Here is a 25,122-nt window from a genome sequence, read left to right on the forward strand (position 1 = left end):
TTATTTACAATATTTATATACCGCTCCCCATTCAAGAATTTCAGAGTGGTGAACAAGTAGAATAAAATAATAAAACCAGAATAAAAACACACTGAAATACATTCTTCAAAGGAACGAAATCCAAATAAAACCACGGCTGATCATTCAGGGAAAGCTTCCTGGAACAACAATGTTTTCAGGAGACACAGGAAGGAATACAAGTTTGGCATCTGCCTGACCTCCAAGGACAGGGAATTCCATAGGAAGAGGGCCACCACAATGAAGGCTTTTTCCCCCTGATAGACTCCAATTGGGCCAAAAGATCATGTGGAACCACCCGGAGTATGTCCTCCGTGACTGGGCAGGTTATTATTATTTTTATTAGGTTGATAGGGGAGAAGGTATCCTAGTCCCAAGTTGTTTAGGGCGTTGTACACTATTACTAGAATCTTAAACCTGGCTCAGTAGTGAAGAGGCAGCCAGTGCAGTTCCCTCAGCAAAGGAGTTGCATGCTGGAAAGGGACAGGTCCCAACAACTGAGCTGCTGCATTCTGCATTAGCTCCAGGTTCTGGAGCAGCTTTAAGGGCAGCCCCACTTAGAGCGCATTGTAGTAATCCAGCCTTGAGGTTACCAGTGCCTGTACCACTGTGGCCAAGCTATTCCTATCCAGGAGAGATCATAGCTAGTGAAGCAGGCAAAGCTGGTAAAAGGCACTCCGAGCCACGGTGGCCACTTGGGCCTCCAGCAACAGAGATGTAAATAAGAGTATCCCCAAACTATAAACCTGATCTTTCAGAGGAAGTGCAACCCCACCCAGAACAGGCAGTGAGCCTATATCCTGGAGTCAGGAACCACTCACCCAAAGGGCTTCCTTCTTGCTAGCATTCAGTTTCAGTTTATTGGCTCTCATCCAGCCCATTACTGATTCAGGCACTGATTCAGGACTTGCACAGCCTCACCTGATTCCGATATCTCAGGGAGATAGAGCGGCATGTCATCAGCCTATTGATGGCATTTGGTGCCAATTCGCCTAATGACCACTCCCAGCAGCTTCATATAGATGTTAAACAACACTGGGGGCAAGATGGTGCCCTGCAGAACCCAAAGCTCAATTGCCAAGGGGCTGAGGAATAGTCACCCAGTTTTACTCTCTGAAATTGGCCCTGTAGGTAGGACCGGAACCGCTGTAGCACACTGCTTCTGATGCCCATCCCACGGAGTCAATCCAGGAGAATACGATGGTTGATGGCATCAAAAGCTGATGAGAGATCGAGCAGAATTAACAGGGTTACACATGCCCTGTCCCTCTCTCAACAACTTCCATCAGGACAATCAAGGCTGATTCAGTCCTATAAGCAGATTGAAATCCAGACTGGAATGGGACTAGATAATCATCATCCTTCAAGAGTGCCTGCGGTGGCTAGACCACAGATATTGTTAGAGTTTAAGTATAAATCTTAATTATTATTATTTTTACTGGTGTATATTTTTGGGATATGGAGAATAACTGGGATGATGTTATGAAAATGTGTTTATAGAAAGGGCTCTTTATTTTATGCATGTTTTGTTTTTGTACGTTTTGATATTTTGTATGAATGAGCCTAAACCAAAAACCCTTGGCCATGGCTAACTCCTTTTTTTCCCTACAAAGGAAGGGAGAATTTAATTATTTTTAAATATACTTTTTAACTTTAGTTTAATAGATTACATATAATTCCAATAATTTATAAAAATCATTCCATAACTCCAGTCAAACTGTGCCACATTCAAAATATAAGTAGATACATATCAATTCTGTGAAAATATACCTATAAATGTAATATTAGACTCCTTATTTTTAACAGAGCCACTGAATTTTTGAAATACCACCCTACCAGCCTTCATTAAAATTGTCCGCCCACCTCAAACATTGCCCTTCTAAGCTTGTAGTGTCCCTTCCTTTTGCCACTATTCTCCGCCCCCTCAAGATGTATTGGACTAAAGGCCTGAGAGTGTCTACAGAGCATGCTGGGAGGGTGTAATGCAATTAAACAAAGATGCTCACCATCTGTCCCGGTTTTTACCAGGCTGAGGAACGCATCGTGTGTTCCTGTGAAGCAGAGTTGGGGCGCTCGTCCTTTCCGCTCCTTACCTGCTGATCCAGCCGATATCTGGAACTGGAATAAAACGGTTACCCTTCCATTTATGGGGAAGTGAATTGGAAAGGGAAAAAATTGCATGGCAGGAGGGTGTGTGTAAGAGTGCAGAGAATCTTTCTGTCCATGCAGAGATGAAAGGGAAGGGAACAGTAAAAGTAGCAGTCATTTTGTAGTGTCCAAGCTGATGGGGGTGCTTCGCAGGGGAGTCATTGCAGCGACGGCTTGGAGAGAGAGGGGACGTGTGTCTTTGCATGCAAGTTTGGCTGTGTCTCCGTGTGTGAGAGCAAGCAGGCCCCCTCCCTTCAGCACCCAGCATCTGTTAATACCTCTCTCTCTCTTTGTGTGTGTGTGTGTGTCAAGGCTAGAAGTGAGATTAGCTGTGTTCCTTATGAATGCAGATGGCTCAGTGACCTTTCAACTCATGCAACCCCTGACCTCCATTTTATGGGACTCTGGAGACTTCACTTGCAAGATCCTTGGTTGCTGTGCCTACAAACAACACCTCAGCGGACCATTCCTGCAGCTCGAAATTTAAGATGGTTCCTGCTGTTTAGGCTGCTGCAATTATTATGTCCATCAAAGGAGCTGGAGAAAGGGGGCTCTTGCGTTTGCTAATATTTGGACACTGAGAAGTCATTTGTGATTAAAGTTACTTGGGCTTCCATCCCCACTCCCCCCCCCCCATATTTCCTGGCAAAGAGCACATGAATGAATCCTTTTAAGGTAAAACAGTGCTGCTGAGTGCAAGCCAAAAGCCCCATGGGAAACATCACTGTTTGTATCTTATATATATATATATATGCCCCTCAACCCCATGCTAATGATTTGCCTGAGCAAGACCCTACAATTTTGTTTGCAATTTCACTTTACTCAGGTAGTGATTTTGGTGGCAACCCTAGTTGGAATATTACTTTAAATTTAGTTTTAGCAGGTGCAGTGGGTGACTCTGGCAGAGTGGTTGTGGAAAAAGGAGATGAAATCTTCTAATTCTAGGTCACTGGCTCCAGTCCAGTTTCAGATTCTGAGTAGAAATTGCTTGCATCAAAGAAATTACAGCTGGGAGATGTTACTTAACTCTCAGCATTAACCCCCATACTTAACGTGCAGTATTTTTTTTCTGCGGGGCTTGGACCTTCTGTACGTTTTTTAGCTCAAGCTGTTACATGTACACACATGAGCCTTTCTGATTAAAGTCAAGAAAAATGTATATGCCATCATATATAAAAATCATATCCCTGCCTATTTTGTCCCGAATACCCATGTTTGGAAGCTGCACTATTCATTTGAAGGGGAAATATTGAATGGCAATATTGTACAGCTCATAGTTTGCCCTGTACAGGATTTGGTAAGGAAATATTGTCACATCCTTTTCATTTCCCAGTAGCTGGAAAAGCATGTTAGAGAGATCAGCTCCTGATGATAGGAAGAATCTTTGGTGTCTCTTTCAAGAAAGGGAAAAATAGGAAGAAGCTTTCTTCTCTGGCATTAATATCACCCCAAATACCTACCAGCTGAAATACTGCATTGCTCAATAACCTTGACTATTTTCTGGGCTGCCTGTGGGTTGCAACCAATGGTTGCTTGAGCAGAAAGCAGCTTGCACCACTGATCTTCCTCTTCCTGTCCTCCCCACTGTAACCGCCTGTACCCCTGCAACTCTTCTTTATTGGGGGGGGGGGAGGGCTCCTGTGTAACAGGGAGCTGTGTTGTATTGTGGCTGCAGTGCAATGGGGAATCACCCAGAATCAGATGGAGGGGTCTCGTTGTGGGTGATCTCTTTAAACAGACATGGATTGCTTGCCAGCCAAGATTGGGGTATGTATAATCTAATGAGCCCTTTGATCTCTAAAGCCCATTTCTGGTGGGTCCTAGTTTCCTGGGTATGCTGGATTTTGACTAGGCTCCATGATACAGCCCATCCTTCCCCAACTTCGAACCCTCCAGGTGTTTTTGACTACAACTCCCACCAACTTTGATCATAGGCCATGCTGGCTAGGGCTGATGGGATTTGTCCACGACAATTGGAAGACACCAGGTCGCAGAAAGTTGACATAGTCCTTTGGAATCTATCTATGCCAGAGGTGAGGAACATGTGGCCCTCCAAATGTTGTTGGACTCCAATTCCAATCAGCCCCTGCCAGCATGGCCAGTGGTCAGTGATGATGGAAACTGTAGTCCAAAACGTCTGGTGAGCCTCAGGTTCTCCACCCGTCATCTATGCAGTGAAGCAATATATTTTATTACTTCATTTCTTCAGGCATTTTTATCTGCTATCTGACGATAACTGAAGTAGCTCTTAGTGGTTCTCAAAGTTACTACAATATATACAACCAAAGATAAAAAAAACAGCAGGTACAAATAAAACTGGATGGTGCAGCACTCAGTTGCATATTTCACTTCAATCAGTGGAGCGAAAGGCTGGCTAATCTTAAACCACCTTCACTTCTGCCTAAAGTAAGGAGAAACAGGACCAGGTGGATTTCTTTGGGATCAGGTTCCAGGGTCTTGTTGCCATTAAAGAAAAGGCTGGTCAGTGGCAAAATTTTCAGAAAGCAAAAGTGAACCAGTGCATTACTCTTGCAGTGTCCCAATTGCACGATTAAAGTGTGGACATTTGTAAGCAGGAATAAGAGATCAGCCCCACTCTTCAATAGTCATGTGATGCCTCCTTCATGCAAGTAGTGAGTGAAGGGCTCTTATAGTCTCTGATCAAGGGCTTGGTGGCTGCAACATGAAAATCAACTCTGGTATCCTTGACTTTTGCCTCAGGACAAAATAAGCTTACCAGTTTGGGGGTATTTGCTTAGGGTTGCCCATTCAGGCCTAACTAGAACATTATGGCACTTTGGGGTTGCTCTTTTCCTGGGGTTGGATTCTAGACTGCTCTGGGAATGTTTGAATAACAGGAGCATGTGAGTTACGTAGTTCACATAGGCTTCCATATTGGTACCACTAGCCCCAAATACTAGTGTTGCAACGTGGGGTCTAGATATGGCAGGGGGTGTTGAACCTCAGGTCTGCTGGCCAAATCTGACTCATCTGGGGTCCCAATGAAGTCTTCCAGGGTTCCTCAGATGGTCATTTCCTGTGTCCACCAACTGCTTGGTGGTTTTCAAGCTTTTTTTTGCTGTCTCCTGCTCCCCAATTCTAAAACAATGAAATGCTTCTGCTAAGTTACTGGCAGTCAAAGCTTTAAACTAAAATATGCTAGTATTTTGGCTCCACCCACCACTGGAAGGCGGCCCTTAGGAGTTCTCCAAAACTGAATTTGGCCCCTGGGCTGAAAGGGGTTCAACATTCCTGAGGTATGGGGACATAGCAATCAGCCATGCCATATTGGTAATGCAAACATTGATACCCAGTGTCCCACTGCTAAAGTGAAAGGCTGGTCACTGGCTTCTCTAATAAACTATGCCTAAACTTTACCTTGAATTTTCTTCCAGGTCCAATTGAATTCCCTTTTACAAAAAAAACCCCCTGTGGTTTCTTTTAATAGTGTCTCATGGTTCACACATGGGCAGGATCTACACTACTGCTTTAAAGTGCTATATAACAGTTTTGACAACTGTTGGGGCCCAAGACACACTCCATATGCTGTTTTCAAAACTGTTATAAAGCACTTTAAAGCAGTAGTGAAGATCCGGCCATGGTCTGAGGCCTCATTCCTCACCCAGATCCTCCTCAAGAGTTAGTGCAGGTGTTGCATTATAGCCCCATACAGGTACACAAAGGGCCTGTTCAGCCAACACACTAAGCCATGGTTAAGCCACTATTTTGCAGCAAATGGTTAGTGGATGTGTTTAAGCTGTGGTTATGTTGCCACCATGGTTAGGAATGGTTCACATGACACGCTAAGTCATAGTTCACACAACATGCTAAGTCATAATGTTTAGCTCAAAAAACTTAACTGCTGTGGATTAGCATGTCAGGGTCGACCTTTTGCCAGTGTTAACAGCTGTCCCAGTCAGTCAACAGCCCATAATTTGCCAGAATCCCAAATGCTATGGAGTGCTTCATATAATTGCTAGCCTTGTAAGATAGTTTGCACTTTTGACCCTGAGCACTACTGAGCACTCATTCGGTACAATACTGAATGAGTTTTCTTTTTACTGTTATCTTCTTTCATTTCAGTTTCTGTTCCCTTGAAGGTTTTTGTTTTCAGTTACTCCCCATGATCCTGGGAAATAATCAGAATGTTGTGATAAGATGGCCACTTCCCAGTCTTACAATGCTGTATCTATATTAAAAAAGAAGAGGCCATGAAATTTCCTTCTACTCTTGAAATGGAATAAGAGTTCTCAGTGTAACAGTATAATGAAAGGATGCCTATCTTTTAGACATCTCTGAAGGTAGGATTTGGGGATAGCTATGTGGGTCTATGATGCCACTCATGGTGATGGTACCCTATGTGATAGGATACCATATTTGAAGTCAGTCTGCTTTTATTCTCTGCACACCTGCCTTTTGCCTCCCCTAACAACTACATGCATCTCTCTTTGGAATAGTGGGGGAAGTTCATCATCCAATTTAAGATCTGTCTTCCTACATCAATGGCAAAACTGTGTCCTGCCCTTGAAAGGCCTGACACGATTTCCCAGTCCATCAGCTTTAGAGCATACATCTTTGTTGACCTTGAGGCCTGGCCGTCCTTTTGTAACCTTTCCACCTAAGGCAGGATGAGTCCCTCTGAGGGTGCAGTTTGTTTAGTTTATGTTGCGCAGTGACAAGTGACGAGTGACATGCTATTTGAGACCAGGCATTGAGGCCTGGAGTCAATACTGTAGAAATCCAAATACAGACAGGCAGAGCTGGCATTGCAGGAAGGGCAAAGTATGCTAAGAATGAGAGAAAAACCCAGCATTTGCGGGGTCAGGTTGGGAGGCAGGGGATGCGACTAAAGACTTTGGGCCCCTTTCCCATCTACTCTGTGTAGGGGCTTACCTAAAGTATTGCCAGTTCTTCTCTAGACAGTAGAAAGAAACCAACATTAGAAATGGTCCCCTTTGACTCCAGCCCCACTTACTCCTGGGACCTTCGCCAAAATGTAATCTGCCCCTTGGGCTGAAAGAGGGTTTCTATACTACAACCTTCTTTATTCTTGTTCTGGTCAGTTTCACCTGAACTGCTCCCCAGGGTTTACCTTTTCTCCCCATTGATTGCTAATGAAGAACCTTGCTTCAAGGTGGTTACCTTAGGGGATGAGTAGCCAGGGGGACAGCTTATTGGTGGATAGGAGAAAGGAGTCCTGGATCTCTGCCAATGGAAAGGCGATCATGCGCCTGGATTGCATACTTATTTTGTTCCTGCCAATCGTTTCTTTTGTCTTTCCTCCTGGAGTGCAAGGTACAAAGAGCATGGGGTCGTGGAGGAAGAGATTAAATCTTCCTTTATCAGATATTTGAATATTGCCTTTATGAGTTTTATGAGCTTTGAAGATTTGGTCTCTTTGTTTTTTTTAATGGGAGACACCTCCCTTTCAGAAATAGAGCTGGAATCCAAGGTGCTCCCCTCCCTTAACTAGCCAGCGGCTTGGAATCCGTTTTGCATGCCTGGTTCTGGAAAGGAAAGCAGAACGCACAACAAAACACACCACAATATACGTCAGCATTTAATATGAAACTAGAGCCAGAAACTAATAGTGTGGAAGAAGGTTGCCTTCAAAATAGGGGCCCGGGGTGGGTGTGGGGGAGAGATGGGGGAAGGGAGGTGAGCCCTTGTAGATTGCTCCCCCCCCCATGTCTGCACATCTCTTTAGGATGATTGGCTGCAGGGTTAGCAGCTTTCTCTCAGGAGGCTTCTTCAGCCTTCTGCCTCTTTCTGCGGAGGGCGGCAGGGGCTCGCCTTTAGTCCTCCAGCTCATCTCCCAGGCAGCATTCAGCCTTCTCTATCCCTTCTCCTGCTGGCAACTGGGAATAGTGGTGTTGTAGGTAGCACCATGGGCCTGAGGTATAAAAGATGGTGTTGGAATTGATACAGACAGAGAGCAGGGCTCTGTCTAAATAGTGTCTTGATTTCTTTTCCTCCCCCACCTGCCCAGCTAATGGAAAAGAACCATTATATGTCAGCCTTCCCCAGCTTGTTGCCTTCCAGTTGTGTTGGATTTCAGGTCCCATACTCTGGCCAGGGTTGATGGGTTCTGTAGTCTAACACCAAGTTGGGGAAGGCTGTTCTGCATCCTGCTTTCCCTTTACCCTTGCAGTTTTTGTGGATGGAGAAAGATGGGCACAAACCACATAAAAGCTTACAATGTTATGCCCATAACCATGTGGTGAGGGAGTTGTCTGTAGCCCCTGGTCATGCGTAGAGCCTACTATTACTGTGCAGGCAGCTTCCCTGAATGTCTGACTATGGTGTTGGCAGTGGTAAGAGTGGCCTGAGATTACAGGTGGCCATCTCTCGGCAGTTATACCGTGTTTGCTTTTTAAGTAATCACCAAGTGGTTAATGGCTTCCTGTTCAAAGCTTCATGTGGACCCAACCTGTGTGTGTTTCACTGGTTTCCAGGGAATTCTATTCTTGTTGCATGGGAGGTGGCCCCACAAGACATGAATACAGCAGCCTATATAACAGCCATCCTGAACTTAGCGCCCTTCAGAGGTATTGGACTACAACTTCCATCATACTTAGCTAGAAGGCCATTGGCTATGCTGGCTGGGAATGATGGTAGTTATAGTCCAACACTTCCAGGAGGCACCAAGTTGAGGAGGTGTCTATACAGCCTATTTACCCCATCGTGGCTGTGCAGTGGCGCTGTATTTTTTATATGACGCAGTCGCCGACTCGCAGTTACATCAGGCTTTTACTGCGCTTTTTCACAGTGTCATTTTACCACGAATTTTTTAGTTGCTCCGAGGTCACCACATTGTGTCTCTGTCAGTGGTGGCCTCAGTTTGGGTTAAGCCAGTGGGCGCTCCTGGGGGCAGATCCAAGTCCAGGGTAAGTGCGGGAACGCAGGGCAAGGAGCGGGCTTGACAAACCAAATGGCTGCTGGCGCTGTGTTTTTTCTGGCCAGATAGCCTGTGCTCCTTCCTTCTATATCGACCGTTTCTGCCTCACAGCAATGATGCTGCGGAGTTTTGAGGGAACTGGCTACAAAGTGGTGTTGTCTAGTCACTGGCCCGGTGTTCCTTTCAGCGGGAAGATCAGCCACAATGCTAAATACAGTCAAACCATGCGATCCTTCTTTAATGGATGTCTCCTTGTCGCTTTACAGAAACAGGACCAGGATGATGCCGACGATGACCTGGAAATTGCCATCGATAACACTGCTTTCATGGATGAATTCTTTGCAGAGGTGAGGAGTGGTGCTGCCTTCAGTTTTGCTCCCACAGTTACATCAAGTGATGCAGCTATTGCTAAAATGTTTGCATGAAGCAGCTTAATTTAAAGTAAGATGTGAGCAAATGGGTTTGGTGCTAATTTGGTGGTGGTGGGGGAGTTAACTCTTGCCTCCAGCCTGCGTCCATGATTGTGGATCCCTTCTCATCTTCTTCCTGTACCTTCCCAGATCGACGAGACTCGGCAGAATATTGACAAAATTTCAGTGAATGTAGAAGAGGCAAAAAGGCTGTACAGTGTTATCCTGTCTGCCCCTATCCCTGAACCAAGTGAGTAGGACACAAACCCCTTGACAATAATGCTTTTGGCTTTCCCGTACTTGGAGAACCCAGGCATAATCCTGCTGCGGGTCTTTATCAGGTGAAGGCATTGCTAGGTGGTAAAGCGTTCATTTCTCCCTGCCTTTTGATGCTGTGTCTGTCTGTCAGCCCAAGAGGTTGGTACTAGGAAGGGTGGGGTAAGCTTCCTGAAGAGGCTTGGGTCCGGGGAATCCTCTCATGGACTTTAGATAAGACTCTTTTGCCCCTGCTCCCTTGGATCTGAATGGATTTGCTTTGTTCTGCAGAGACAAAGGATGATCTGGAACAGCTCACGGCAGATATCAAGAAAATGGCTAACAGCGTCCGAAACAAACTTAAGAGTAAGAATGGTGTTCCACGGGCAGACTAGGGTATTTGTTTGGCTCCACACTTATTTGGGTCACTTCTCCACTTTGCACAGCAGGTACAATTCCTGTGGATACATGGTGTATCCTGGAGCAAATGCACAAAGTGTGGGTAACATATCCTATTGTCTTTAAATGCCTGTGCCCACACGCACACACACACACACACACACAGGAGAGCTCTGACCCGATCTAAGTTCAAAACAGACTATCCCAGTTTCTTTCCTGCTCCCTTCTTCAACACACTCAACTCCTGCCATGTTGGCTTAAGATTTTGAGGAGCAGAATAATTGTGTTTAATTAAACATCTTTGTGAGAAAATGTCCAGTTGAGTGCACATTTGTGGATCCTATCCCACCTTTAGGAATGTTCTAATTTATTTATTTATTCATTTATTTATTACATTTTTATACCGCCCAATAGCCAAAGCTATTCACTAATTGGTATTGTGAATCTGCATTCCATTTTTCCACGTTTTGAAATACCATCAGTTCAGTTTCTTCAAATCTAAGATCTTTGGGTCCACTAACTTTTTAATGTGAGGCTTGTCTCTGCCCGCCCCTTGTTCCAGTGTGGTGCATTGCAAAGTTAAAAATTCATTTCTTTGATAGAACATAAAGCTTGCTGTCACACATACAGTAGTTATACAGATCTAAGTTTTCTTAGTCCCTTACTTGGGCTGCACATAAGAGACCCCATTCATAACTGCACAGGATAGAACCAGAGCAGCCTTTAGTCTGTGATGTCTATAACTCCTTTCCTTGAATGCGCAGGTATGGAGCGGAACATTGAGCAGGATGAGGTTCGATCATCAGCTGACCTGCGGATACGGAAGTCCCAGGTAAGAGGAACTCAATGGCAATTGTGTATTGCAGGATGCCCTGGCCTGCCATTAGCCAGTGGTAGGTGAGTGTGATGCTGGGGAAAGAACAATATAAAATGAACATATGTTTTGGGAAGCCACAGGTGGTGAACTGCAGGGATGGGTGGAAGGTGTGAGGAGTCAGTCCTCTTGGAAATCAAGTCTTCAGGCCTGTATACTATTCTCATAAGGACTAGCTGTGATTCTTAGTGGTGAGAGAAGCTCTCTAAATGTGCTCAGATGTGCTGTGTTCCTTTGCTTGTTTTTTGGGGTAAGCTCTGGTACTTAACTGGTTCCAGGTTGAAACCCTGGCTCAAATTAAATCCTGGAAGCCAAAACGTTTATCAAAAAGAAAGAAAGAAGGGAAGGGGAAATGATGGTTTCTAGTCAGTAAATGGACTTCCCAACAAAGTCACATCCCTTTCAGCTTGGAAGGGTTGCAGAGGATTTAGGGTGCAATTCTGAGTATGTATAGATAGATAAAAGCCTGTCAGCTCCCAGCATTCCCCCACCAGCTGTGCTAGCAGGGGAATGCTGGGAGTTGTAGGACTTTTCCTCTCTCTAAACATACATAGGATTGCACCCTTATTATCTATTTTTAATGCAGACCTAGGATTGGATCCAGATGCAGACCCATTGAAATTAATGGGACTTGTGTTAGTCATGACTAGTCCATTGATTACAATGCATCCACACTTAGTGTGACTAAATTTGGTTACAAACCCCAAGACCCCTGGATCTTCCTCAAAGTGCTCATCTTTCAGTTTCCAATTAGCAGAAGATAAAGCCAGTCAATTCTGTATTGCTCCGATCAGACTGTTACCATGAGAGGGCTAAGCGTCTCTTGTTTCTTCCCATCACCAGCATTCAGTCCTTTCCCGAAAATTCGTTGACGTGATGACAAAGTACAATGAGGCACAGGTCGACTTCCGGGAACGGAGCAAAGGGAGGATCCAGCGGCAGCTTGAGATCAGTATGTATGCCTTTTGTTGAGTGACCTTGGTTTCGCGCTTGGGTAGACCAGGACCCTGAAGGCCATATTTTATATTATTATTCTTTGCTTTACCTTCAAGTGTGGAATTCTTCTGGTAGATGTGCTGCATGTTCTCCAGAGCTTTTTATTTGCTCTTGGTGTAGCTCTACTTCTGTATCCTGGAGTAGAGATTGCTTGGAGTGGCTCAGAATTCTCCCACTCTCAGAATCACCCAGACACCAGTTCACAGTTATGAGCCTTCAGATTTCTCTCCACCTTCCCAACCTGCTGGTTTCTGTGATTTCATCTGGTGATGCTTTTTCATCCCTGCCCTCATGGATCCGGACTCTTTCTGGCTGTCTGAAAGGGCTCTAAGGTCTAGAAACTTTTAAAAAATGAAAGTTGAAATTCTCCAGAAGCTGAATTAATAATAAATATACTGCTGCTTATATTGTGGCTCTTTCTGAGTGCTTGAAGTACCTCATATATGTTGCCTTGGTAATCATCACAACAGCCCTGAAAGTTAGGTCCATATAATTCCTCATTACAGAAACCAATAAAACTAATATTTTCTATTATTGTCTCTTTGTATCATCATCATCATCATTTTGAAACAGAGGAAGCATTGGTAAGATTTCCTGTGTTATATCTGAAGAAATATAAGTGGACCCTGAGGAAGGAAATTTCTTTCCTAAATGTGCTGGGCCTAAAAAAACGTTTTTCCAGGCACTTGAGAACATTTTTCTCCCATTTTGTGACGTATCAGGGCCTTTCCCTCTTGCTGTTTTCTGTATCATCATCATCATCATCCACATTTCTTAGTCAACTGACCATGGTACAAAAACAGATCAGAAAGAGCCATGTTCAGAGTTTGAGCACAGCTTAGTTCACCACTACTAGAGATCTGGTGCTGCAAAAAGACACTGAATTTTTGTGCCTATGGTATTGTTAGCTGCCTTGGGCATGTTCTCAAGGAAAGGCGGGATCAAAATTAAAACAGCTCTGCATTTGAACAGTTCTATCACGATAACCACCAAGCCCCAGTTATTAACTTGGCCCTGAGACCAGTGAGGTGCCAAAGTGAACATTATCTGTCCACGGAAGTAAATTCCCCCTTTCCTGTCCTGGTAGTTCTTTTTACAGCTACACGAGTGTGTTCCTATTGCAATATTTGTAGCTCTTGTTCTCTCCCTCTCTTTTCTCTGTGGGACACAGCTGGGAAGAATACGACAGATGAGGAGCTGGAGGAAATGTTAGAGAGTGGGAATCCATCAATATTCACATCCGGGGTGAGCATTGTGATGTTATTGTTAGGCCTCCCAAAGGGTAGGACCTTCTTCTTGTTCCTTAACTTGGTGCTGGGGGTGGTGGATTGAGGAGAGGAGAACTGGAAGATTCTGGAAGATATCTATGGATTGCAGGGGTGGGTGAGTGGTGATTCTTAAGGGTGCCAAGCATCATTGTTTGGAGGATCCAAATGGTAGCAGAGTTTGGGCAGGAACTGAAAATGGCAAGGTATGTCCAGAGAGAGAAGCTGGGATTGGACAAGACTGAGCCTGTGACAACAGCAGTGCAGAATATTGCCCAGTGTCCTCCTGGGAGGGTATGATCACAGTGGCTTGTTTGTAAGTGACAATCTCTGGGCCTCTTCTAGATCATGGATTCCCAGATCTCAAAGCAAGCACTGAGCGAGATTGAGGGACGGCATAAGGACATTGTGCGGCTCGAAAGTAGCATCAAGGAGCTTCATGACATGTTTGTGGACATTGCCATGCTGGTGGAAAACCAGGTAACTGAGCTGTAGAGAAAGGGATGGGGGAATGGGAGGGTTAACCCTCTCCTCCCTACATGCCAGTTCTCTCCATGGGTGTGTGTGTATGGGGTAGGTGTATGGGGGGGGGAATAGGGGGGTTGGCAGGGAGGAAGCAAGGAGGATACCATGCCCACAGGCAGCTCTTGGCATGGCAACTGGCATGCAGCCCTGGCTCACTGCTGCATGTAGCCCTTGGGGCAAAATGTTTGCCCACCCTTGCCTAAGAGGAAATGCTAAATCCACAATCTACTCAGAAGCAAGTCCCATTTAATTCAATAGAGTTACTCCCAAGTAAGTATGCCTACGATTGCAGCCCAAATAACTTTTTTAATGTAGGGAAAAAAGACTACTTAGTTGTGTGGGTTATAAAATTACAAATGGTATTGGAGAAGGTAGGTTTCTTTTCCTCCCCTTCTCATAATACTAGGATGTGGAATCACCAAATAAAACTGACTGGCAGACAGCTCAGGCGAAGGAAAATATTCTGCACAGGCAACACATAATTCACATATGAAATCCGCTTCCACCAGGAAAGGTGCTCTGAAAGACAAATTCATGGTGGGCCTGGCCTATCAATGACTACCGGTAGTGCTAGCTAGATGAGACCTACGTTGTATGGAGGTCGTGCACGTCTGAATGCCAGCTGCTGGAGACAAGGAGGGGAAAGTTATTGTCCTTGTGGCCAGCAGGGAAGCTTCCTGGAGGCAATTGGTTGACCGTACTGCGGGTAAGGGAAGAGAGGAGCAGCACACAGAGGAATCCCTGTGGTTACCTTCAATCTCCAATCCGAGATAACTGCAGGGATGCAAGCCAGTGCTGCGAGTGTTCTCCCTGGCACCAGCTATGTGGGTTTGCGCTGGCACTAGAATAGCCACTATTCCTGGCAGCATTTGAGTCCCCGGCCACCCACATCCCTGGTATGCTACTTCCGAGGAAGTTGTCCATCATTGGGAGGAGCAGTGTCCTTTCCTCAGTGGCAGGCAGGTGTCCTCCATGCTTTTTTCTGGGTATGGAGCAAGGCAAACCTGGGGGGTGGGAGCAGGGTGATGACATCACCCACTGACATCACCCACTAATCTAAGTACCCCTAGATTAGCTTGACCTTTGGCCTGATTCAGTGGAGCACATCTTTCGATCTCAGGTGGAGTGCAGAAAGATTTGTGGGGTGTGGAAATGAGATAAAAGAAGGGGTGGCAAGAGATTGGGGTACAGAAAGGGTGCTATAGAGTGCAGGGGAAAAATACGGAGAACACATTTAAAGATCTTACGAACAGGCTTTTATCGAGTTTTCCACAGCGTGCTCCTTCTAAATTAATATAAGCATGGCTTCTAGGGTAATTTAAGTTTTAATGCCCTGACCTAGTGGTTGGCGGAGTAATGAGTGAATGCAGCTCGCTAAACATATACGATGTGGGGCTAGTGTAGCCTGATAAGGTCCATTATTAAGATAACTTGGATACTGGGGTTGAGATTTGACTGGATTGGCCTGCAGAGGCTGTGTTGCTTACTGTGTTCTCAATTAGCCATTATTCCATAGACAAAGATGGCCCTTTCCATCCATCACAACCAGACCCTTGTTTACTGCTTATCAATTCTGGGACAGAAATAGTCTGCTTAATAGTATTTAGGGCTTTAATGCCAGTCTCTAAGGCCCCGTGTCTTGTTTTCTGCTCACAATGCAATCCCGAGGAGGTCTCATTCAGGTGAGTGCTTCTTTCCAGAATTTAAACAGGGCTTGATTGAGAGGGAGTAGGAGGGAATATGGATGAGTTAATGCTGGAATCTTGTAGCTGAATGGCTGTGGCAGATGTTTTGGGCCAAGACCCCCATTATCCCCAACCACTTCCCATGCTGATAGGGATTGTAGTCCCAAATACGTGAAGGGCACCAGGTTGGGGAAGTCTGGTTTATGGAGAAAAACCATATATCCCTGGTCCTTCAGAGGGAGGGTGACAGTGATGGAGATGACAGTGTGGGTCATTTGAGGACTGGGCAAGCTTCCAAGAGAGGAGCTACATGGTGGGCAATCTTTAGGGTGCAGAGAAGGAGCTCTAGCCTGCATGGAACTAGGTGAGGTGAGAAGTTGGGGATTTTTCTACACAGCAAAAAGGATTTCCTAACATGTTAACGTTCTTTCTCTCTCTTCCCCCTTCTCCTGACTTTCTCAGGGAGAAATTGTAGATAATATAGAACTCAACGTGATGCACACCCTAGATCACATAGAGAAAGCTCGCGAGGAGACCAAAAAGGCCTTGAAATATAAGAGTAAGGCACGCAAGGTGAGCCTCTCTCACATAGACTACCATCTCTGCACCGGCAGCTTACACTTTCTGCTTCTGCCTCTCTGTTCTGCTTCCGGCTTTCCTTTTCCTCTGCAAGGGAGCCATGATTGACCGCATAGAGAGCAACATGGACCAGTCGGTAGGCTTTGTGGAGCGGGCCGTTGCTGACACCAAAAAGGCCGTAAAGTTTCAGAGTGAAGCACGAAGGGTGAGAAGGACGCATCATAGCCCACCCCTCTCCCTAGGCCTTTTGGCTTCTACCGAACCCAACTCCTGAAAGCCCAATGAGAGCCCCACCCTGCCTGCCCTTCTCTTCTCCTTCGGCCAAAGTCCTTGTTCAGTCTCTTTAGATGCAGACCTATTTTTTCCATCCCATCCACTTCTTGTTCTCCCACCCGCCCCTGTGGCTTGCTCAAAACCCACCCAGTTCCAGTTGTGCAACGAACTATATGACTAGCGAGCAATGTTTCGTTAAGCATTGCCTCGCTTTCCCAGCAGTGCTTAAACCCCCCTGATCCTTCTCCTCCGGCCTCTTCTTTCACAGCTCCTTAATTCTCTTGACAGTCTCTTCCAAACATGAGGGTTGAACTTCTTTGGTGTGCTAGTCTGTGCCTCTACTACTCCGGCTTCGGGCTGTTCTTCCGTTCTCTTATAACCTTGTATGCTAAGCCTTGTTCTATTTAAGGTGGGGGCTTTTGGGCGAGGGAGGGGTCTCAGTGGGCCAAATTCAGCCCTGGGGATTCCCTGGGCCACTTTTAACAGCTGTTTGACAGGCAGCTATTGTAACAGGAGGGAAGATGCACAATGAATGTTTTGCAGCAGCTAAAGCCGTGGTGGGCCAATTGTGGCGATCCAGATGTTATTGAGCTGCAAGTGGCCCATCCCTTTTGCTAAAGGCACAGGAGGTCTGCGAGGAGGAGAAGGCAATGATGAGCAGGATGTACTGAGTGCTTCTTGTTTTCACCACCTGTTAGGAAAGGCCAGGACTGAGAGCCCCCTTCATCCAATATGGTTGCATTCCCTATAGCTGTTTTTATATTGAGGGAGAAGGCACTCGATTGGGGAATGTAGGGCAAAGAAACCTTTATAGTTATGATGTTCTGAGTTGATCAGGAAATGGTTATGCATTGAAATAAGACTGAATTATATCTTTCTGCACACTGCTACTTAATGGCAGGCCAGCCTATTTTAAAAGAATTTTAAAACCAGATACCACACTTTGAGCCTGAACATTGAAACATTATGACGATGATTATTATTTTATTAAAAATCTGAGTAACATTCTGTGGGATATTATGAGGACACAGGCCTATTTTGGGTTCAGACTACAAGCTTACCTGAAAGTAAGCCTGACTGATTTCTTTAGGACTTCGTGAATAAATGTCCATAAAACTGAATTGTAGGTCTCACTGAAGGGTTTGGAGCCAAAGTTTAAAATTGATAAGGGTTCACATGTAGCAAGAAGTCACCATGGGTGAATTCCCCTGCAGGGCTTCTTCTTGTGGCAGCGACCTGAATTTTAAAAATTCAAGTTGCCGGGAGAGGGGGAGTGCCATGGCTTCTCATTATGTGTGAACCTGGTGAGGGCGGGTTGTTTGGGAGATTGGCAACCCTAAAACAGCCTGTGGGTTCTGGGTGGCTTTACTACCACCCCAAAAATCCACTGTTGCAGTGTTCGAATGTAACTACAGTGTGCCTTGAATAGTCAAAATGGCAGCGGCCGCCATTACAACAAGACCCGCAGAGAAATTCACCCATGATGGCTTCTCATTACATGTGAACCAGAGACATCTGTGTTCTTGTTTTTAGAAGAAAGAGAAAACACTGGGTGCTTGATTCTTCCCCCCACTTTTTTTTTGTAATATCCCAGGCAGGCTTCACATGATGAAGGCCAAACTAGATGCCAAGTTTGTCATGTGGGTTAACCATGGTGTACAAGGTTTTTTTTAAAAAAAAATTAAAAAAAAAATTGTACTGGGGGCCCTGACCTTGATTGGGGCCAGAGCGTGGCAGGAGGGGGCTTTAACCCTTTACTTCTACCGCAGTCCTAATTGGAATTGCCTCCAGCGGTCTACTATTCCAATGGGAGGAAAACGTCCATTGATGCAAGTGCAGCTTTGCTTCCATTGCAAACAACAGGCACAGGAGATCTGCAGCAGAGACAAAGGTTAAAGCCTACCCACCCACCCCACCCCACATACCATGGTCCTGATCCAGCTCACCCCGGTGCCACCTTTAAAAAAAACAAAACTTGCACAGCAGGGAGAACCACATGACAAACATCATGTCTAGTTTTGTCTTTAGTCTTATAGCCACAATCCATTTTAAGGCAAAGTAGTTGGATGCAAGCTTTGTAAGCCAATGTAACTAACCGGTCCATTCACACTTGCACATCCCTCACTCCCTTATCACTTGATGACTTGCACCTGCATGTGCGAATTCTGTCCATTGACTATGATTGGGTTTGAGACTGTGTCTGGCAGTACAAATGCACTCTGGTATTTTGATCTTTGGCTGAGGTTGCGCATTCAGGTCATCACTTGATGTAGTGACCCCAATGAGCGATAAGCATGCAAGTGTCAGCCTGCCCTTAAACGGCATAAATCTAAGTGTTTTAGCTTTAGTTTAACCAGAAGCCTCCTATTGAATGTACACATACTATTTTCCCCATTTGTTCTTACATCAATATTTATTGCTAAATGTTCCCTTTTCTTTTACCCTTCTAGAAAACAATAATTATCATTGTGATAGTGGTTGCCTTGCTGGGCATTGTAGCACTCATTATTGGACTTTCAGTAGGGCTGAAGTAAAAGCAGCCAACAAGGCTGCTGGCTCTGAACCGTAAGTAGCTTTGGGAAGCAGAAAGTTTTTCTGATTCTTTACTGGCTTTTAGGGTTACTTTAGCCTCTTTTGCAGTCTCCTCTGCTGCTTTGCTTTCAGGAGAGTTTCTGAATATTTAAGACTTGGGACCAGGGCTGTTTTGGTTTGTCTACTATCAAAGTCCAGATCTGTGCTAAGATGGAAAAAGAAAAGATTTAAACACACACACACACACACACACACACACACACACACACACACACACCCCTTCATATCAATGTTGATTTGATATAAATTATTCTCTCTCTCTCTCTCTCTTTCTCTGTAAAACCTTTTCCAGATGGTGGAAGGGAGAGACATAGGTGCTTTGAAATATAAATAAGTAAAATCAGCAACATTAAATGAGATAACAAGAATTCTAAAGATGCTATCAGATTCTCGAATTTTGAAGCATATAACAAAGTTTTATGTGGGCCTCTCATTTGCGGGGTTGCAATGCCTCTTTTGGTCTCTAGCTTCTATGCTATAAATTGTACCTGCACATTTGAGCTTTTGCATCTTGAGCACTTGCCTTCCAACACCTGTTTCCTAGTGTTTGGATTGTGGTAGGAGAGAGCATTTGATCAGCCCGAGAGAGGCTGAGGTGTGCTGAGGAATGATTTCTGAAGTTTCTAAATGCAACTTCAATAGAAGTCTCTTCAGAAGAGACTGTGTAGTTCCAGCTATAGTCATTCCCAGAGTGGGTGTTCTGTTTTTTGTGCTGCTCCTCTTCCTCAGTTCAGATCTGCATGCAACATGGCTGTGTTCATCTGTACTTCCAGGTTGCTAGTCCACGCTCCTGCTGTTCTGTGCATATGGTATACAAATCTGCTGTGCATTTGCTGAGCAGTGTTAACAGCACAGCCTGGTCTTGTTAACATCCCATCTGATGGAGCCACAAGGCACTTTGTAGAGAGGAGAATGCCATAGCACAGCCACCTGAGAGTATACATAGTTCATCTGTGAAACTTTTCCTTGACCCCCATAGGTCCTGGATAGCAGGTCAATGACAGCTGGGTGTTGTAGGCCCAAACATCTGGAGGGCACCAGGTTGTCTATCCCTGCCGTAGAACCTTGAGCTAATGGGGAAGGGAATTGCGAGAGAAATTGTCAGAGCGGTAAAGCAGCAGTTTCTGCAGCTGAAACTCTCCCCACGGCCTGAGTTCGATCCCAGCAGAAGCTGGTTTCAGGCAGCCGGCTCGGGTCGACTCAGCCTTCCATCCTTCCGAGGTCGGTAAAATGAGTCCCCAGCTAGCTGGGGGAAAGGTAATAATGGCCGGGGAAGGCAACGGCAAACCACCCCGCTATAAGGCCTGCCAAGAAAACGTCAGCGAAAGCTGGCGTCCCTCCAAGAGTCAGTAATGACTCAGTGCTTGCACGAGAGGTTCCTTTCCTTTCCTAAGGACACTGGAGAACAAAGTGGGGGAATATCTCCTTCCTTGCCTATCGTTCTGTATACATTCACGAGACCAGAATAATCTGATTGGTTGCTCATCCCTACATGAGGATTAACTTTTCCCACTTTGTTCCTTTCCTTCCTCCAGACACTCCCAAGCTCTTCCTGGGTTGGTAGCAAGACCTCCCTTTCTGATCCTTACTACTGTGGTGTGACCTTCCCCTACCTACCCTCCAGCCTGACCTCTTGGATTAAATACGAATGGTTCCCTGCAGAATGAGTTCACTTACATCTGTGCTTCCTGTGAGAGCTACGTGCTGTTCCAGTTCTTTCCTTGGAAAGCCAGAAGACTCTATTGTGCCTTGCTGCATCCAGGAAGTCCACGAACACAGGGCGCTCCAGAGAGAACCTCCCATGAAATCTGCCCCTCACCCATCCCTTCCTTTCTTCCCACTTCACCTGCTGCCTCCAATTCAAGCATTTCCTGTTTTTAAGCCTTCATCCTTCTGGAATTTTCTACAATACAGTGGAATGAACCTTAAAAGGAATTTTGGAGTCATTGTTGCCTACCTCATTGCCTTGTTTTCAGCTGTGCCTTTTTCTTAACAATGCCCAGATACGTACTGGAAATGTTAGACATTTTTGCTCTTCAAAACTGCCAGCATTAAGAGTTAGGGCTCAAAGTGGTATCTGCCGCGTAACTTCTTTCCACCATCCCACTGTATACTGAGGCTGGCCTTTGAAGGATGGAGTAGATTTTGCATCTCCTACAAATCTTAGCGCACTGGGAGTCCCTCAGTGCATCTTGCCCTGGCAGCCCCAAAGAGAGGTCAGGTGCAAGGAATGATGTCGAACACTTAATAGTGCAAGCTACTTCATGGCGTTTGCAGTCAGCCAAGCCAACCTTGAGGAGATAAAGGACCATGGGCACAAATGTAGCAACTCCATATATGAAAATACCAAAGTATTCAGGCCAGGGTTCCTAAATCAGGCTGACAGTTGCATATTGGGATGCAACTATTAATACTCAAGCCCTCCAAATCTGAGCTGTTTGTGTTCCATCTGCTTCTCAGCTTGGAGGAGTGGGCATTGCAGTGGAGGTTCCATGCTTTGGGTACTTAGAACTGGTCTACAGGTAAAAGGAAAGCTGCCCTCAGATTTCCATAGATAAAGGCACTCCTTGGCGGGGGGGGGGGGGGGTGTATGTTTTTTCTGTAAATTGGCTGGCCCGCTTCACTTGTTTGGAATGTAATTGAATTTTCTAAGTGAAGTAAAATGCAGTTATTCCCTGCTTATAAGTTTAATTTTGTTTGAGTGTGTCTCTGTGCTGAAGGCATAGTTGTGTGTCTGCTCCCCAAAATATAACGCTCCCTGTGTAAATAGATATGTATTTGTCTGAGGACATAAGAATTGTGAGGAATCAAAGGCTTTGTTTGCTTTGAACTGTTACTTTTTTTGGTTTTAACTGGGAATTTCTATCTTGTTTGAACATCCATGTTGTACCCACCACCCAAATTCACTGTTCACAATCAGTCTGTGTGGTTTATGGGACAGGGAAAACCTGGTATGGAGAAAGCATTGACTTGATAGAATCAAGATAGAAATCCCCAGTTAAAAACAAAAAAAGTAACAGTTCAAAGCAAACAAAGCCTTTGACTTGGTTTATCAGGTGTGGTGGCTGAGATGTGCAACTTCCTGATATTGAAACTCCGACCAGAGAAAACCTTACTGTTGGATAAAAGCTTTGTTAAAGATGAAGTCGTTTTGTCTGCTTTTTCTTAGAGAGCACTTCCCCAACCTGGTGCCTTTCAGATGTTTGGGACTACTATTCCAACCATCCTTGGATAGGGTTCATGGGGAGCTTGTAGTCCAACACTTCTGGCACCAAGTTGGGGAAGGAAATTTAGAGTGTAGTTTTAGCAATTGTTATATTCTTGTATATATTTTTTAAAATCCTCTTAAGATTTGCTGTTTTCAAACATGGATAAGAAACATTTGCTATTATCACTACAACTCGTAGGCTCTTTGGCCCTCTGATTGCTTTGTTTTCAGACATATTAGTATCCTGATATGTGTGAGTGTATTTGTGAATTAGATAAGGAGAAATGAATTTGGCTAGGAAAACACCAGCAATTGACGGCACTCATAGTACAAGAGTGAGTGCCAGAGCTTTCCCTGAAAACCAAGGATCAGTGTTGCAATTATTCTTACCTTCAGCATTAATGGGTTCACTGCATGGAAGTGAAAATGCAGACTGAGTAAGCCAGATTCATCCTTCCTAGAGCAGAGGGTTGGTGGGGTTGCAGGAGCCATTCCTATTGCAGAGAGCTTTAGCTTCTGTCAGTGATGTTTTTGTTGAAATTTGGGGGAATGCTGCACACCGAGTTGTTCTATATTTATGCACATTATTGACTGGGAAGCCTGATATAGATTTATTTCCCATGGGAGATGATAGCACTTTGATTGGAATTGTTTCTTGGGGATCACCACTTCCTACTAGTCACTAGCAAAATCTGGCTAGTTCTTCTGTTTCTCCAACAGCTGCACTATTGATATCGACCCAGTATCTGGATTGTCTTGTCTTGGTGCTGCAGGTACCCTGACCTATGATTCCTTTTCTGTAGAATGCGAAGAGGCACTGCTGGCTCAAACATTTGTGTGGCCCTCCTCCACGTCTGCGCAGATGGAGCTGAGGGAAGAATCCTTAGTGATGTCCTTCCCTCTAGGCCTTGATGTCTGTAACTTGTAGGTAGCAATTAAGGGGATGGTGAAGTGACCACTTATGAGAGGTATCTGTAAAAGCGGAAGATTGAATTTAAGAATACTGAGCTGCCTATGGACAGCAGAGATCCTATGGTTTTTTCAAAGTTTTTTTTTAAGAACCTTTTTTAAAATTTCAAAATAAATGAATTTACTTGAACATTAATCTGTAACCTCTGTTGTCCTTGTCCATTGAATGTACAGATTAGATATAGCTATACAAGCAGTTGCATTTGTTTTGAGGGGAGACATGTACTTGTATGGGCCACACCTCTACCCTATATTTCCTTCTGCAACTGACCTTGAAGTATGCCCAGATGTGGGGGAGTTGCTAGTATGAATACAGAAGGACTGAGAAACTGGATCACATCTGGAACACCAAGCCTGGCTGGATTTTCTCCCCCTCGTTGCCTGTTTTCATTATGCCAAATCCTTCAGGTAAGCTATTTCTAGCAGTGCATACATGACATTGCTCTTCTAGAGTGATAGCATCTACATGCTTTCCATCTAAATCACTTGAACACTCTACTGGATCCAAAACAGCTTTGGTAAGAACTGACGAGACCAGTCCATTGACTTCTAAAAATTCACGAAGCACTGTCAGTGCCATCCATGTCTGTGAAAGAACAGTCCATAATATCCTCTTTAACTCTTTTGTATTATTTCTAGTCCATAATCCCATCCTCTGTTCCAGTGACCTCCTTCCATCCCCCCTCTCCACAAGAAGATACGCCCCTTCTTTTTCCTCCTGTTACCAACCCCATTCTAATTAAATAAATCCGGATATTATTGTAGTTGTTGTTGTTATTATTATTATTATTAATTTTTCCTCTTGCTGAGCAGAAGAAGATTATGATCATGATATGCTGCATCATTCTTGCCATCATCCTGGCCTCTACTATTGGGAGCTTCTTTACCTGAGTGCCCATTCCTTGTCCCTCATCACTTGCCTCAGGTGAGTTACATGCAGGTGCAGAAGTTTGATCTAGTGACATTGCATCCTGTCGTACTCCTACTTTCCATCTGGACTAATATAGCAATGCCAAATAGTACCCTAACCTAAAAAAGAGTAATCAACCTTCAATAGAAGCTTATGCAATCCAGCTTGGTGAGGGGAAGTGGATCAGAGTCTACAAATATGCAGATAATGAGTGTTATAATCAGCGGGTTAAGAGCATCCCATTTAACTCATGGAATGAAGAAAATGTCCATTGTTCAGGATAGCAGGCTTCTGTAACCCTTGTGGTTGTTACGTTAGACTAGAATGCCACTTGCCATCTTTGCATCTGTTCAGTTCCTTGTTCCTTCTTTCTTCCAGGATGGATTTGCAAGATGGCTTTTTTCTTTCACACTTCCCCTGGTCCTACGATCTCCAGTGCTTCCTCTCTTTATAGAGATGCTGCAGCCAACCATTTACCTTTCAAAAGGTTTTAGCTGGATTCCAGGAGACGAAACAAAGGCAGAAGGAGCCAGAACAGGGCCCAACCGTAGAACACCGGCATGAAGCCAAATACAACAGTGGCTATGAACATTACTAGAGCACAGGGGCCTTGTTCTTAGCTTCTTCCTACAGCCAAGCCCAGCTTTTGATTTAGCTCTAATTTGACTTTACTCCCAATTATACTGGCTTCTTCTGCCCAGTGAATAATGTCTACAGAAACCAAGTACTTGGAGGAGATCCTCTTAACTAGCTTGTGCAGCTATGAAAGAAAACAACAACAAGCTACCACTTCTTTTTATGACATGTACAGATGCTCTAAAGAAAGGTCTGGAAAAACCACAGGCTCCTGCTTGCCTATAAATTTGAGTGCCCCCCCTCCAGCCATGCTTTCTTTTTCTGCTCACACTGTCAAAGGGAAAATGACTTCTTAAGTAGCCCCATTTCATATCCCCAAAGGTGTATGATTAGACTTCTGGATAAAGGCACCTACATCTGTTCCCATTCCATTTCTTCTATGTGAGAATGGGAATTATTTTGGCACAAGTGACCCATACGGAAGGCATGGCCCTCTTGTAATCTACCGAGGTGTTTTGTTTGATTTGACACTAATTGTATTG

The 25,122-nt window shown here is 44.8% G+C and overlaps 1 protein-coding gene across 1 annotated transcript in view; it reads left to right on the top strand.

Moving 5' to 3' along the window:
- STX3 (syntaxin 3) overlaps window positions 1-21,758 on the top strand; it is a 42,686-nt gene extending 20,928 nt beyond the window's left edge. Inside the window, exons 2-11 of the mRNA XM_063116947.1 lie at window positions 9,331-9,411; window positions 9,625-9,724; window positions 10,021-10,095; window positions 10,893-10,960; window positions 11,846-11,954; window positions 13,170-13,243; window positions 13,609-13,743; window positions 15,936-16,046; window positions 18,776-18,890; window positions 20,453-21,758. Of these exons, the coding sequence (XP_062973017.1) occupies window positions 9,331-9,411; window positions 9,625-9,724; window positions 10,021-10,095; window positions 10,893-10,960; window positions 11,846-11,954; window positions 13,170-13,243; window positions 13,609-13,743; window positions 15,936-16,046; window positions 18,776-18,859 (837 nt within the window). The 3' untranslated portion in view covers window positions 18,860-18,890; window positions 20,453-21,758. The remainder of the gene's footprint in view (window positions 1-9,330; window positions 9,412-9,624; window positions 9,725-10,020; window positions 10,096-10,892; window positions 10,961-11,845; window positions 11,955-13,169; window positions 13,244-13,608; window positions 13,744-15,935; window positions 16,047-18,775; window positions 18,891-20,452) is intronic.
- The last annotated feature ends 3,364 nt before the right edge of the window (window positions 21,759-25,122 follow it).

This window comes from Elgaria multicarinata, chromosome 2, assembly GCF_023053635.1.
Source record: "Elgaria multicarinata webbii isolate HBS135686 ecotype San Diego chromosome 2, rElgMul1.1.pri, whole genome shotgun sequence".
NCBI lineage: Eukaryota > Metazoa > Chordata > Lepidosauria > Squamata > Anguidae > Elgaria > Elgaria multicarinata.